At 43.4% G+C, this 16480-nt stretch overlaps 1 protein-coding gene across 3 annotated transcripts; it reads left to right on the forward strand.

The window, feature by feature from the left end:
- Positions 1-3316: 3316 nt before the first annotated feature.
- SRSF3 (serine and arginine rich splicing factor 3) lies at positions 3317-11682 on the forward strand. Of its 3 annotated transcripts, none has more exons than XR_011358815.1 (8): positions 3317-3540; positions 3792-3833; positions 6165-6211; positions 6681-6888; positions 7122-7256; positions 8476-8938; positions 9690-9728; positions 10573-10624. XR_011358815.1 is itself a non-coding variant. In XM_069945152.1 (8 exons), exons 4-8 carry the CDS (start codon positions 6683-6685, stop codon positions 11024-11026), a joined length of 495 nt encoding a protein of 164 aa, XP_069801253.1. In that variant the 5' UTR covers positions 3393-3540; positions 3792-3833; positions 6165-6211; positions 6681-6682; the 3' UTR covers positions 11027-11682. The 3 variants fall into 3 exon arrangements, 2 of the variants coding, with proteins under 2 accessions (XP_069801255.1, XP_069801253.1); XM_069945152.1 differs by lacking the exon at positions 8476-8938 and adding an exon at positions 10999-11682 and having other exon boundaries at positions 3393-3540; positions 10573-10659; XM_069945154.1 differs by lacking the exons at positions 3792-3833; positions 8476-8938 and adding an exon at positions 10999-11682 and having other exon boundaries at positions 3392-3540; positions 10573-10659.
- The last annotated feature ends 4798 nt before the right edge of the window (positions 11683-16480 follow it).

The raw sequence follows: 16480 nt of genomic DNA on the forward strand, positions 1-16480 counted from the left end.
AATTTTTGAGGATACGGCAAATCTGCTCTGAAGAGAAACAGTTTGAAAAACATGCAAAGATTATGAATCAAAGGTTTGAACAGCAGACGAGAGGCAATCACAATACATCTAGATGGCAAGAAATAAAGAGTGCAATGGAGGATACGTGTATGGATATTTGTTTGTATTTTTGTTTAGGTGACGTTCCACCTTTGTGATGCGTGTTGGGGATGTGTAATATCTATAACAGCTAAGGTGTTCCATTGTTTGGCGTATTTTACAAGGCATACAAGTGACTAGTAAATAGTTTTGTCTAGGTCCTGCATACAGTGGTCCCACAACATACGATATTAATTGGTTCCAGGACGACCATTGTATGTTAAAACCATTGTATGTTGAGACCAAAACTCTATGGAAAACTGGTAATTGGTTCTAAATCACCCAAAATGAAAAAAAATTAAAATTTTAAGGAAAATGAGCAGCTAACTAATGTGGATACAGCAAGTCCTTACATATAACAGTCAGAAAGAGCTACAAGAGACTCTAAATTTCTTTCTATGTAGAGGATTGGAGTGTTTTCGGGTCCTGTACGGGTCACACAGAGACCCAGAAAAATAAAATGATGCCCAAAGGTGCAACTCATCCTGGTCCAGGTAAAGAGACGTACAGGACATGTAGTATCACACTGTCCTGTAGAGAGGGGATACTAGACACACAGCAGTACAGGACATGTAGTATCACACAATACTGTAGAGAGGAGATATCAGACAGCCAACCAGTGCTTGCACTTTACTAACACTGAGATTTTACCAGTAAAATGGCAACTAGTTTTTTTTTTTACATGTTCCACAGATCTGGACTGTCGATGCATTGTATGTTGAGTCTGATCTCAAGTTCCAATAGTCCAGAAAGGAACATTTTATGTTGAAAATATTGTATCTTGAGGCCATTGACAGTTGGGAGACCACTGTACTTTGGTGATGCAGAGGCCTATATACTATACTATATTAGGGATCGCAACATTGGTATATCTTAATATGCATATTCAAAGTTACGTTTTAGGCTATGCTGCACATATATGTGGCTGTGTTTTATTCTGTAGTTCAAAGAGTCATTGTCAAGCTCTTGATATGCATCAACCTGTGACACCTGCTGCACCTCCCTATATCTCCACCCTCTGTCTAACACCCTACCCGAGCTTCACCAGTTCTATGGAATACATTGCCTAAAAATGTCACTCATCTCCAATACTCAAAGCTTCAACAATGCCCTCAAAATTTGTCTTTGTAAGCAGGCCTATCAGGTTTCCTAATTTGGCCCCCTCCTTAAACACTTCAACCTGTACACACAGGCATTGGTTGGTGACTGGTTCACCCACCTTTATCTGCACCGTCCTATTTATAAAGGTGGCCTTTATTTATAAAGGTAACAATGACGCACTTTTACCACTATGCCTTTGTCTCCAACTTCTCCTCATAGTCTGGAAGCTCTTCTGAGCAGGGCTCTCACTTCTCATGTATGGCTTGATGATTACATGTTTTCCTCTATTATTTCTTCGGAATCTGTTCTATATAAATAACATTTTATATATATATATATATATATATATCTGCTGCAATTCTATATGAAGCTCTCTAATAATTATATATATAGCTCTCCTGTACTCATTATATATATATGTCTGCTGTCCTCATATATAGTATATAGCTCTCCTGTATTCGTATATATAGAGGTCTGCTGTCCTCCTATATAGTATATAGCTCTCCTGTATTCGTATATATAGAGGTCTGCTGTCCTCCAATATAGTATATAGCTCTCCTGTATTCGTATAGAGGTCTGCTGTCCTCATATATAGTATATAGCTCTCCTGTATTCGTATATATAGAGGTCTGCTGTCCTCCTATATAGTATATAGCTCTCCTGTATTCGTATATATAGAGGTCTGCTGTCCTCCTATATAGTATATAGCTCTCCTGTATTCGTAGATATAGAGGTCTGCTGTCCTCCTATATAGTATATAGCTCTCCTGTATTCGTATAGAGGTCTGCTGTCCTCCTATATAGTATATAGCTCTCCTGTATTCGTATATATAGAGGTCTGCTGTCCTCCTATATAGTATATAGCTCTCCTGTATTCGTATAGAGGTCTGCTGTCCTCCTATATAGTATATAGGTCTCCTGTATTCGTATATATAGAGGTCTGCTGTACTCCTATATAGTATATAGGTCTCCTGTATTCGTATATATAGAGGTCTGCTGTACTCCTATATAGTATATAGCTCTCCTGTATTCGTAGATATAGAGGTCTGCTGTCCTCCTATATAGTATATAGGTCTCCTGTATTCGTAGATATAGAGGTCTGCTGTCCTCCTATATAGTATATAGGTCTCCTGTATTCGTATATATAGAGGTCTGCTGTCCTCCTATATAGTATATAGCTCTCCTGTATTTGTATATATAGAGGTCTGCTGTCCTCCTATATAGTATACAGCTCTCCTGTATTCGTATAGAGGTCTGCTGTCCAACTATATAGTATATAGCTCTCCTGTATTCGTATATATACAGCTCTCCTGTATTCGTATAGAGGTCTTCTGTCCTCATATATAGTATATAGCTCTCCTGTATTCGTATATATAGAGGTCTGCTGTCCTCATATATAGTATATAGCTCTCCTGTATTCGTATAGAGGTCTGCTGTACTCCTATATAGTATATAGCTCTCCTGTATTCGTATATATAGAGGTCTGCTGTCCTCATATATAGTATATAGGTCTCCTGTATTCATATATATAGGTCTGCTGTCCTCCTATATAGCATATAGCTCTCCTGTATTCGTATATAGAGGTCTGCTGTCCTCCTATATAGTATATAGCTCTCCTGTATTCGTGTATATATATAGTCTGCTGTCCTCATATATAGTTATAGCTCTCCTGTATTAGGGCTCGTTCCCACTGAGGAAAGGTAGGGGAATTCCGCTACCTTTCCTCAGTGGGAACGAGCCCTTAGTATATATAGAGGTCTGTCCTTCTCCGCGCGGTTTCCCAGCATACATCTATCTGTTGTTCCCCTACATGAGGCTCCCCGGTAGTCAGTCACACATGCTCCCTCATTGTCTCCGCGCCCATCGTCATCGCCATTGTTCCTAAAATCTGCCCTCACAGATGGGGGATGGGTGCGAGCAGATGGCGTCGCTCCCCAATAGCCAGTGCACGCCCACACCACACCTACACACACAGAACAGCGCCGCACAACGTTTCCCTAAATCCGCCGCCTATCCCGTGTACATAATATACACATGCCCATATATCACACATGCCCAACGCGACCCGAACAAAGATGGCGGACTAAGCTTTCACACAGGCCGCTATCCACCGTCCCTCGACATGGGCGTGGCCAAGCTCTAGTCTTCGCTGTGATTGGCTCCCTGGAGGTCACGTTGGCGGTGGGATGGAAGAGGCAGCGCCGCCCGGTAACCTGTGAGCCATTTTGTGCTTGTCGTCGAGGAGTCCGTGTGCAGACTGGAGGCGCGGAGGATCCCGGAGCCTGTGCCCCACCTTACAGCGGTAAGTGACTACCATAGCGCTCCGTACTCTCGGTTATTTCTTTAGCTGGTGCTCGTGGTACCCGGTCATTTTGGTTGCATGTTTTCGCGCTACCTGTATGCGAATAGGAACTGACAAAGAGCCGACGCCATTTTGTCTCCAGTGCGTGAGCGGGAATGGGACGTAATGGCTTCCTATCGTATTATAAGCGTGGGAGCCGGGTGAGGGTCTGTCACCCCGCGCCTGATATCTCCTCTTGTATCTGTTCACAGTGGGACGATCGCATCCAGCGGCGCGCCAGTAAGCAGGATAAGGTTAGTGATGCATCCAGCTTACTGTCTCTCCCTTCCCTCCCCTGGAACACAATTAAGGGCCGATTTCGTTCCGTGTTTGACTGTTTAGCGACCATTTCGCTGTTTTTATCTGGCTTTTGTTCAAATATGTTGGGGGGTGGGTGGGATGTATCCATCCAGCGTTTCTTGGGAGGTATCCTTCCCTCATCCAGTGCGTTTTTTAGGGCCACTGCATACTAAATGGATTTGCTATGTTTCTAGGCTTTCTTTTGATTCCTGAATCAGAAATAAATCCTGGCCGGCATTTCCCATTGAAGTCAATGAGGCTTTTATCCCTGGCATATCTGCATCACCTAGTGTGCACACAGCCCTATTCCAGCACAAAGAAAATTAGACTCCTATGCATGCATATGGATATCTGCCATTACCCCACCCCCACCACAAATCAATAATGTTGCCTCATTATTTTTTTTTTTTCATGATCTGTTTGAGTTTAGGAATCAAATAATGGAGCGCCTATAGCACATCCGCTTATGTCCGGAGACATTTTTGTTCCTCTTAGGAGCATACTCGGTCCTAAAAGAGGATAATGATGGATATATATCCATCATTATCCTCTTTTAGGACCGAGCATGCTCCTAAGAGGAACAAAAATGTCTCCGGACATAAGCGGATGGGCTATAGGCGCTCAATTATTTGATTCTTAAACGGATCAGGATTTCCTTTGAAAGGGTTAAGGGACGTGGACTGAGCATGCTCCTATGAGGGACAGAAGTCTATCTGGACACAAGCAGATGTGCTATAGGCGCTCCATTTTGATTCCTAAACACAAATGGATTATGGGGGAAGGCAATAACACTGGTTTGGGGGTTGTCTACATCCATTTGGAGGTATCTATTAGTGTATATAAATCAGTCACCCTGTATTGGCGGAGATCCAGATGGCACTGTTCCCAGTGCATTCATAGGAGTCTATAGACTCCTGTTAACCCCAAAGTTTGCAAGGGATGATGTATTCCATCAAGCAAACCCCAGATTGCCTCTCTAAAGGTAGTCCTATATGGGGGGAGGGGTCCATGCATGCTTACAGGAAACCTGTCACCCCGGCTGCTGGGGTGAAGCCCGTCCGAGCCCCCTTATCCCTGTTGGAAGCCGTTGGCTCGCCCTCACCAGAGATGAGTCTGATGCCCATAGAGAATGACTGGAGCAGTATAAGGGACTCTACCCCAGCAGCCGGGGTGACGGCTCCCCTTTAGGCCCAGTGTGCAAGAGCGGTGTTGACTAGAGCAGATTTTGAGTATCTTCTGGTTTGCCTGAACGCTTTGCATTATATTACCGGTGGCTGAAGAAGTTGGATGCAATCCTAAGGCTGCCTGGAAATATGGATATGGCTATAGACTGTATCCTTGTTTTTCAGGGCTCCTTTTTTTTTTTAAGGGCATCCAACTTTGTCAGCTAGAGGTAATTTAAAGGGGTAGTGGGGCGGTAAACAATTATTCACAAAATAACACACATTACAAAGTTATACAACATTGTAATGTTTGTTATGTCTGTGAATGGCCCCCTTCCCCGTGTCCCACCACCCCCGCACGTGTACCCAGAAGTGTGGTGCATTATACATACCTGATCCGTGTCGCGCATGTCCGCCATCTAGTGGCAAGACGTCCTCTTCAGACGGACGGCCGAATCGCTCCGACCGTCCCCAGTGCTGGCCGCCTTCTGCAGCGTCATCAGATGCTCAGCCAATCGCGGTTGAGCACAGTTATGATGGGGCAGAGGGGGGGTCGGCATCAGGGACAGCGGCAGCGATTCGGCCTCCCGAAGATGACATCTTGGCACTAAATGGCGGACATGCGCGACACGGATCAGGTATGTATAATGCACCAACACTTCCGGGTACACATGCGGGGGTGGTGGGACACGGGAAGGGGGCAATTCACAGACATAACATACATTACAAAGTTGTATAACTTTGTAATGTGTGTTATTCTGTGAATAATTGTTTACCGCCGCACTACCCCTTTAATGCAGAGTGTTAGTGTGTGCTCAAGGTTTGCTAGTCTCTAGTGTTAATGTTGAATCTTGGTATGAGTCTTTTTAAAAGATTGTCTGAAATCTTATACTTTGCACACTGCCTTCCCATAGCATAAAACAAGCCATACTTACCCCCTTTACTCTCAGCTTATGTCTTGCTCCCCGTCCAGCTCTGATTGGTCAGGAAGCTGGAAGAATAGGAACACAGCCAGGACCCTAAGAAGGTTCTGCTTTTTTGTTGTTTACGCCGCAAGGAGGCATAACCTCTTTTAAGTCAGCTGACATTCTTTTTTTTTTTTTTTTCCTTCCTTATTATTAGGTATTTTGGTAACAGGTTCCCCAGGATTTGTTTATCTATTACATAAGGTACGTTACTTTACCCCATATATTATGACAAACTAATGTAAAGAATTGCTGATCTTGTGACATTTCTTTCCCTCTTCAGGTATACCAGTCCAGTAGTGAGCTTTGTGGTCAAAATGATAGACTGTCCCCTGTGCGGGAAAGGGGGGGGGGGGTCATCAAAGAATGACCTATTGATCATAAAAACATTTAAATAAAAAAGAGATGAGCGCAGCTCAAGCTAGTGCCAGTCAAGTTGTTCAGCATTTGATTACTTGTGGCTGGATGAGGCCCCAGAGCTGTGTCCATGGTTTATATGGCTGCATCCAACTTTCAGCGACCTGTACTCAAATGCTGATCGCTTGAACTCTGTCGGAGGAGTGGGCTCCTGTATCGCAAAGCTTTATTTATCTATCAGTTATTTGTACATGAAATCTTTTACAGCCAGTAAGCCGCCTATAGAATACATATTAATCCCGTTCCTTCTGTGCAGCAATGCATCGTGACTCGTGTCCCCTGGACTGTAAAGTCTACGTTGGTAATCTTGGTAACAATGGTAACAAGACAGAATTGGAACGCGCTTTTGGCTACTATGGACCCTTACGAAGTGTGTGGGTGGCCAGGAACCCCCCTGGCTTTGCTTTTGTGGAGTTTGAAGACCCCAGAGATGCTGCAGACGCTGTCAGAGAATTAGATGGACGGTAATTCTACTTTTTATAGAAGCGAGTGGTATACACGAGCTTCATTCATTTGTGATTACCTAGGTACAATTAATATAAACGTTTTAACTGGTTTGAGGTGGACAATGGATGTAAAATGCCACGTTGTTTTTGCCTTTTATGCAATTTTCTAGAAATCTAATAAGTTAGTGAAATAGTAGTGAACTTTTTTCTGTTACCCTTGACAACCATTAATAATTTTTCTTGTTCTGTAGAACTTTATGTGGCTGTCGTGTCAGAGTAGAATTATCAAATGGTGAAAAAAGGAGTAGGAATCGTGGACCTCCGCCATCATGGAATAGGCGACCTAGGGATGATTACCGCAGGAGGAGCCCTCCTCCGAGACGCAGGTATGGTAATAGCTCTTGCCGTGTCTCTTCACGTAATTTGTTTGATCACAATTGTAGCGTACATTGTCTTATCATTTCACATAATACTGTTGTGTAGAATATTTGTTTTGCATATGTGTAAGCACAGACCTTTAGTCATGCATATGCCTTATGCACGTTTATAAGAATTGGAAGGCTCCTTGGTTTGTAGCTGAATTTTAGCTTAATTTTTTTCTGCTAAATGAAAAAAATAAATGCTTATTTGACTGTTAAAATAACTACGGATAAAGTTACTTTAAATGCACATAGCCAAGCAAACCCTTGTGTCTCACTTAGCTTTTTTGCTCTTAAATATTTTTAATAGTTTTATGTGCAGACATACGCATGTTTTTGCTATGAGTTTCTGTTGGCAGATTATTGGGGACACAAGGCGTTTAGCTGCATGTCTCAACTTTTTTAGTTTTTTTTCTTATACTATTAGTAAACAATGTGTCCCCCCCCCCCCTTACCTACAATATAATACATGGGAACTGGACAGGGGTGTTGAACCTCTGTGCAGTTTTTGACCTGCGTGGAAGCCGCATGCACATCCATTTCTTTTTATTTATTTGTTTCATACCATATAAATAAGACTAGTGGAAAACATTTTCATGTAAGGTTTTCTCTTTAGAAAGTTGGTGTGCATCTTCTATTAAAGGGGTTGTCTGGCCTTATTCATACTCCCCTTAGTAATTCCCCCGCCCTCCACTCCCATTCTGTTCTGGTCCCGCCCTATTTGACGTGGCCATGTGGGTGCTGCAGCCAATCATTGGCTGTATTTAGGTGATTTTATGGTCACATGTCCATGCCAAGAAGGGACCAGGAAGTATTGGAGGCCAGTGGGGGTATTGGTAAGGTGAGTATGACTACACTGTATTTTTCCACCTCTCTGATTTTCGTTTTTTTTGTTTTTTTTTTCTTTCTAAATGTGAAAGGTCATACAACCCTTTTAATCTGTCCAGGCTCTTTAATGGTTCTTGACTACTCATTGAAATTTCCAATGCATAGTCATTTTATTCCCCTGAACTATAAGATATTGAGTGTCACTGAGCAGCATGCGCTGTGACTCAATTCTTTGCAGCCCCGTCAGTGAATTGTTAGAGCATAGATGGTTATACTGATGGCTTGTTTTTGTTTTGTTTTTGTATTTATTTCTGTTTTGTGCCTTTGGTCCATCTAATAAAAATGAAACCCGTTACAGAGTCACCATCATGTCTCTTCTCACCACCCTCTGGGTCTACATTAGCCAGTCAACTAGCCCTTTCAGCGTCATGTGACCAGCGCGCCCCATTCAGCTTGGCTGGTGTTGTATCACATGACCCAGGCATGGCCAGTCATCAGGTTGCACCGCCCTTTGGTTCCCGAGCATGCTGTCCACTCAGCCTTCCTCCTCTCCAACCTTAACCAAAACTCGGCAGCAGCCCACCTGCAGCGCCCACACATTCCCGGCCAATCTGCACGGCTGTTAACTTTGTCAAAATGTCTTCACAACAACTGCAGCGCCAGCCTACGGCTAACCAAAAAAAGCAGGAAAAACCACAACATCCCCCTTCGCAAACCATCTAAATTCAACGCAACACCTGGCAAAACCTTTTCAACAAATTCTACTTGGCCACCTGTCCGGCATCCTCACCATTTCTAGCTTGTTGAAACCCCAAAAACTAGTAAGTTTTTTCCTGCTTATACAGAGTTTTCTGCTACTAGTTTAATTGAGACTTTAAGCAGCTTTATGTAAGAAGGTAATTTCTATTATCACTATAAGGCTGGCAGTGCATAAACTCTCAAGGTAAATTACGTTGCTTGGAATCTTTGAAATGTTTAAGGGTGATAGAGAAATCCTACGTAAGCTTGAGCCATGTATGTGCTGTACAAAGCTGTGTATGCCTGTTCTGGCCTATCTCCCTCATTTATCTATCATCTTTAAATGTTTGGGATCTTTTTTTTATACTAACCCATCATTAAATTTAGCTAACAAATTATGGGACTATTTTTAATACTTCACGGAAGGAAACTTTTTTGGTTTTCCTTTAAAATCAGACAAACTAAATTTTTGTTAATTTTTTTTTTTTAATTGATTTATTAAACTTACACTTCACAGTATATTTCTTTCTATGACCACCTGGTTTGCATGAGTTAAGATATCTGGAGGCCAGTCTGGGTTCACAAGTGGTGTTGAGGGTAAGCGGTTCAGAGCTGTCAGGCTGCCGAGTAGGGGGCACTATAGAGGAAATACTTCCTTACTAGGTTTCAAATTCCATTTCCAGTCTCTCTTCCCAGTCCTTCTAGGTGGTAGCGATGGCTTATCTTACGTAGGTATAAATTACTTGGGTCCATCATTAAGTATATTTTTAGGAAAATTCTACATTGGCCTGTAGTAAAGACTGACATTCCTTATTATTCTCCCTTTTGAATTAGATCACCGAGACGGAGGAGCTTCTCGCGTAGCCGCAGTAGGTAAGGTTGTTTTTTGTACATTGGTGGATTCTAATCTGTGTTGCTACTTAGGCTAGGTTCACACTGCGTTTTCAGCATCCGTTTAACGGATCCGTTATTTTTAACGTCCAGAAAAATAGGGTCAGCAACGTTTTTTTGTCCGTTTTGGTCCGTCAAAAAAAACGGATCCGTTTTTTTTTATAATGGAAGTCAATGGAAAAACGGATGCACACAAATGAATCCTTTTTTGCAATCCGTTTTTCATGCGGTTTTTTGCAAAAAACGGATGCGTTAAACGGATGCTGAAAACGCAGTGTGAACCTAGCCTTAAGATGTAAGTTTTCTGGAATATTGAAAAATTTCCTAACCTGTGATCAGTATGTGACCAATAGCTAGTAACAGCACTAAGGTGCTCTCAAAAATATTTTTTTGTGGTGTACATTTGCTTATTATATTCAAGACCTATCCCAATACATGCAGCAAAGGACATGCCAGCGTGTTGATTAGAGATGAGCATTTAAATACTGATGGCTCATGAAGTTGAATACCAGCCCTAGGGAGTCCTGGAAAACATGGATATAGCCTATATCCATGTCTTCTTGGACTCCTTGGGGGCTGCATTTAACATAACCAGTCACTGGTATTCAAATACTGAGTGATTCATTTAGCTTTCGTTTCTAGTGTTGATTTGACTGGCTACAATGAAGTGTTAGCAGCACTCACGTTACATTATCCTAACTGCCTACACTGTTATGACCATGCATTTGTATGGAATACTTTTTCCTGTTAACCAGTCTCCCTTCTGAGTTCTGGGTGAACACAATTTTGTTTTTAAATCAGGTGATTTATTTATTTTTGCCTTCAGGTCCCTCTCTAGAGATCGTCGGAGGGAGAGGTCTTTGTCCAGAGATAGAAACCATAAACCATCACGCTCATTTTCTAGATCAAGAAGGTATTTTATGTTCCTTGTAATGAGGGGTTTTTACTTGTTAAGGGTACATTCACACGTACAGGATCCGCAGCAGATTTAATGATGTGCCCAGTTATTTAGATCAAATCTGCTGCGATACTGTGTGTGTGTGTAGCTACCCTTAAAGGCTTTCTGCTATTTTTATTTTCTGTTTTTTTTTTTTGTTTGTTTGTTTTTTTTATTCTAAATTTTCCTTTGTGGTGGTTTTTGTTTTTTTTGTTTTTTTTTTTTTTTGCTAACAAACTATTCTGGTTTGGGATGTACCTGTGTTCTTATCTTATATGTAAAATGAATATTAATGTTTTTTTTCCCTCTTTCCAGCCGCTCCAGGTCAAATGAGAGAAAATAATATGAATGCCTTCAACACTGTACAGATGACATTGGAAAGGATATTTTCTTTGTTTTTGACATGCTTTTTAAACCTTTTTTTTATTAGGTGGTGTTGTATTGTGTCTTGTAACAAAGTGAAGAAACGTGATTCTGTTATAGTTTCGTACAAATGGACTGGCAAATAAAACTGTGCTAACTTTATACTGTAACTTTTTCTATTTCATTCATGACCAAAAGCTAAATCACAGGACACTACTGAGCTTTAATTTTTGTTAATGGAAAGCAGTGGCACTGTGTACGACCCCTTGTCCGATGTAAGCAATGCGTTTTTGCCCATACGTAGTAACAGCCTAATCCATGGCTGGTGATAGACTTTAATGGACATGCGTTTACTGATCACACAATGTGCAGGGTAAAAGTTTTTCATAGAAAATAATCCTTTGAGTAGGTGGAAACACATTTTATGGTTTTCAGACATGATCCGTTTTTGTTTTGCCAAGTGATGTGCGGACTTCGACATATTCAGGAATACACTATATAATGTAGCTATATACAGTTGCATAGTAATTGTCACATGCTAGGCATTCTGTTATACAGTGTTCATGTATTCACTTCCATTTCTCTTGAGCAAGCAGAGTTGCAAAGTAGGCAGAATGTTTTATTTTTTTTTAAAAACACCTTTCCTTCATACCAGATGAGGGTTCTTAATCCTACATCTGTTTCTGAAGGAATAAACACATTAGAAAGACGTATTTCATGTTGTCAGAGTTAAATTCACTTGCTTTGGAATCATCCAGTTACCTAAACGGAGCAGTTTGTGTATGGTGGTAAAGTTTGGGGGTTAGTACACAATGCCATGGCACTAGTAGAACCAATCTGTGTCCTTCTAAAGTTAAGGTGTTTTTAAAAGCCTTTGGCCCCACTACGTTGTACCAGATGCAGACACAACGCTAAGCTTTGTGTTTAGATCTATTTTGCCCCATTATCACTTTTTTTTTATATTTCAGCTGTAAATCTGCCCAACAACCGAGATGATTTTATTGCACCTTGTGCTTAGAATTTTGCAGCAGAAATTGCCATGTAACATTGTTGTTGTACAGTTGAATTTTTTTTTTTTTTTTTATTTTGTGCAAGATCTTTTAACTCTGTGACTTAACTGTTTTCTGGGATTAAACTTTGGTAAAAAAAAAAAAAATCCTGGCTTTTTAATTGAATTAACTAGTTTTATAGTATTGGCGAACAAAGTTGAAAATTATTTTGGATCTGACTTCCCATGAGCATAGAGTGCAGATTTGCAATAGTATATACATATGCAAAAACAAGCAAGACCTGACATTCCTGCCTAAAGGGGTATTCCGGAAGGTTTTAACTTTTCTAAACCCCCCCCCCCCCCATATGGAGAATAAAAGAAAGGCCCCTTCTCTCACCTCAGTGGTTTTGCCCAGATATTTCAAAATTTTTGTTTTAACCAATCACAGCTCTGGTTTCTTTTCATCAGAGCTCATTAAGATCTAAAACATGAGCAGTGATTGGTTACTGTGGGAAAAAAAACAATAGTATGGATTTCAGGCCTGAAAAATCTGGGTCACTATGTCCTCGGGACAAGCTTTATTTCAGGTGACTGGGGGTTCCTGTACGGGCCTAAGACTCCTGAAATCTTGTTGAGGCCAGAGCAACCATTATTTCCCCTTTCCTCCTTATCCCAGCCAGTTACCTGGGGAATAGGAGCTGCTGTCAGCCCAGTGCAGTGGTACAGCTAGCAGCAATTCCAAAGGAACCCACCAGGACTAGCTGTGTGACTTGTGCCGGATCCCTCAAGCATAGGATTTCACAAGGACAGTACTTGCTAACAGTCTCCCCTTTCTTTGTGTTGGCCAGTCATTGGTGTCTGTCTAAAGACCTCCTAAAGCATTTCCCACAGCATAAGCAATGGTGGTAATTCCAGCAGCCGGGAGCCTTTGAAAATCTCCAGAAGGATTTCAAGCACAATACCTTGAAAGGTTATTTTAAGGGAGAGGATGCCTTCAGAGAAGAATGTCAAAAGAAATGTGCAAAGAAAAATGATCCTCGAAAGACCTCTGATAATACCTGATGCACTGAGCATAATTATATCACCTGTGATAATACCTGATGCACTGTGTATAAATATACCTGTGCCCGTGGTTTCAACAGGGTGATTGTTGCCGAGGTCTTGACTCTCTTTTCTCCTCCATCCAGGAGTTAACTAGAAAACTGTGTTGGGATAGTTGATCAGGCTGGTCCCTTAAGGGTTAGCAGTGAAAGTTCCCTTTGTCTGAAAATGGGGGAGACCAATGTTTCTAGTGATGGCATGAATCAGCTCAATAAAAGTTTGAATTTAGAGGGCCAGGAGGAGACCATCTAAATGAGATACTCTGCTTATAAACCCTAGAAAACAGTCTGATTATTTGGCATTTGAATACCGGTGGCAGAAGTTTTGCCAGACTCACTTGGGCTGCATCCAACTTCTTCAGCCACCAGTATTCAACCAACCAATACACCACCAACCTCCTTTCATACTGGAAGTGCCCCCCCATCTTCATGAAGAGGCCCTCTTCCAGTACCGTGGACCCATTAGTCCCTGAGGTTTTACTCACACATCAGGCTGGGATGAAAGCGACCTTACCCACAATCTCTTCCTCCCCCCCCCCCCCCCCCCCCCCAAAAAAAAAAACCCGCTTGCACCTTCAGATAAATGCTTTTAATCCAAGATCTGTCCTGGGGTCCGTTCGGCAGGTGATGCAGTTATTGTCCTAAAAAACAACTTTTAAACTTGCAGCCCCGTGTCAAATTGGTGTGGCCTAGAGTTTCCGTGCCCAGGCTTGCACCGCCTCTCAGTCCCTCCTCTCCGCCCTCTTCATCCTTACAAAATGCCCCAGGTAGGTATTCTATTCATCACATGTAAGAACACTGCACATTTGTTGGATCGTAAATGGAGATGAGCGAACCTAGGGCATGCTCGAGTCCATCCGAACCCGAACTTTCGGCATTTGATTAGCGGTGGCTGCTGAAGTTGGATAAAGCCCTAAGGCTATGTGGAAATCATGGATATAGTCATTGGCTGTATCCATGTTTTCCAGACAACCATAGAGCTTTATCCAAGTTCAGCAGCCACAGCTAATCAAATGCCGATTGTTCGGGGTTCATATGGACCCGAACCTGGTTCGCTCATCTCTAATCGTAAAGGCACCTGTGCATTTTTTGGACAAGGGATGAATAGAAAAAAACCTGCCATGGTGCATTCCTAGTGGTGAAGAGAGTGGGGAGGAGGGACGGAGAGGCGGTGCATGCCTAGGGCACAGACACTCTAGGCCACGCCAATTTGATACACGGCTGCAAGTTTAAGGATGCTTTCACACGTAACTGATCCACAGCCAGGGCCGCCGATAGGGCAGTACAAGTGGTACTGCCGTATGGGGCCCGGACCCTAAGAGACACGGGGGGGGGCCCGCCGGCCGCCGCCCCCCACCGCTACGCTAGGGGGGCCCGCACGGCCCCCCTTGCCACCTGTTTCTGAGCATCCTGAGAAGCTGCGGCCACGCAGCTTCTCCGGATGCATTGATCGCTTCAATGTTCCGCCCGCTCAATGTGCGGGCGGAACATTGAATCGATCAGAATACAGGAGAAGGACCTGTCAGCGTCCTCCTCCTGTATTCTCTCCCATAGGCTGCCGGCACTTCATACCAGCAGCCTATGGGAGGCCGGGACGTGACCTCTCCGGCAGGCGTGATCATGTGACGTCATCACGCCTGCCGGAAGTCCCGTCCCTGCGGCTCGCAAGATGGAGCCAGAAGAGGAGGAGGAGAGCTGCTGCCTGCAGCCACAGCGCGGATTAGGTGAGTAGGATGTTTGTTTTTTTAGGGGCACCTCTGGGGGCAGTATTAGTATATGGGGGCAGTATTAGTATATGGGGGCACCTCTGGGGGCAGTATTAGTATATGGGGGCACCTCTGGGGGCATTATTAGTATATGGGGGCACCTCTGGGGGCATTATTAGTGTATGGGGGCAGTGTTAGTGTCTGGGGGCACCTCTGGGGGCATTATTAGTATATGGGGGCACCTCTGGGGGCATTATTAGTGTATGGGGGCACCTCTGGGGGCATTATTAGTGTATGGGGGCACCTCTGGGGGCAGTATTAGTATATGGGGGCACCTCTGGGGGCATTATTAGTGTATGGGGGCACCTCTGGGGGCATTATTAGTGTATGGGGGCACCTCTGGGGGCATTATTAGTATATGGGGGCACCTCTGGGGGCATTATTAGTGTATGGGGGGCACCTCTGGGGGCATTATTAGTGTATGGGGGCATTATTAGTATATGGGGGTACCTCTGGGGGCATTAGTAGTGTATGGGGGCACCTCTGGGGGCATTATTAGCTCATGGGGGGAACCTCTGGGGGCATTATTAGTATATGGGGGTACCTCTGGGGGCATTATTAACTCATGGGGGCATCTCTGGGGGCATTATTAGTATATGGGAGCACCTCTGGGGGCATTATTAGTATATGGGGGCACCTCTGGGGGCATTATTAGTGTATGGGGACACCTCTGGGGGCATTATTAGTATATGGGGGCACCTCTGGGGGCATTATTAGTATATGGGGGCACCTCTGGGGGCATTATTAGTGCATGGGGGTACCTCTGGGGGCATTATTAGTTCATGGGGGCCACCTCTAGGGGCATTATTAGCTCATGGGGGCACCTCTAGGGGCATTATTAGCTCATGGGGGCACCTCTGGGGGCATTATTAGCTCATGGGGGTACCTCTAGGGGCATTATTAGCTCATGGGGGCACAGCAGGGAATCCTACATACAGGGGGCATCCCACACAGCGCAGTTACTATGGGAGCCTACAGGGGGGAGAAAGGAAAGGAAGTTGCTAGAAATGTGCGGAGCCTAAATTGTTTGTCTCGCAGGTTCTGAGGGGATGAAACGTATCTGGAAGGAATCATCATGGAGGTCTGGGCCGGATGGAGAGGAAAAGGGAAAGTGACGCCTCAGATCAAAGAAGACGTCACCTGTGAGTCACTGTATGACACTTTTCTTATTTTGTAGAACTTCATTTAGTAGGGGCGCCCCGAGGTGACAGCTACTACATTATCTGTACTCAGAGATATCACTGTGTTATCTGTTGTGTTACATAGGACTGCAGGTGACTACTACATTATCTGTACTCAGAGATATCACTGTGTTATCTGTTGTGTTACATAGGACTGCAGGTGACTACTACATTATCTGTACTCAGAGATATCGCTGTGTTATCTGTGGTGTTACATAGGACTGCAGGTGACAGCTACTACATTATCTGTACTCAGAGATATCACTGTGTTATCTGTGGTGTTACATAGGACTGCAGGTGACATCTACATTATCTGTACTCAGAGGGATATTACTGTGTTATCTGTGCTGTTACATAGGACTGCAGGTGACATCTACTACATGATCTATACTCTGA

The sequence above is a fragment of the Dendropsophus ebraccatus genome, chromosome 11, assembly GCF_027789765.1.
Source record: "Dendropsophus ebraccatus isolate aDenEbr1 chromosome 11, aDenEbr1.pat, whole genome shotgun sequence".
Taxonomy (NCBI): Eukaryota; Metazoa; Chordata; class Amphibia; order Anura; family Hylidae; genus Dendropsophus; species Dendropsophus ebraccatus.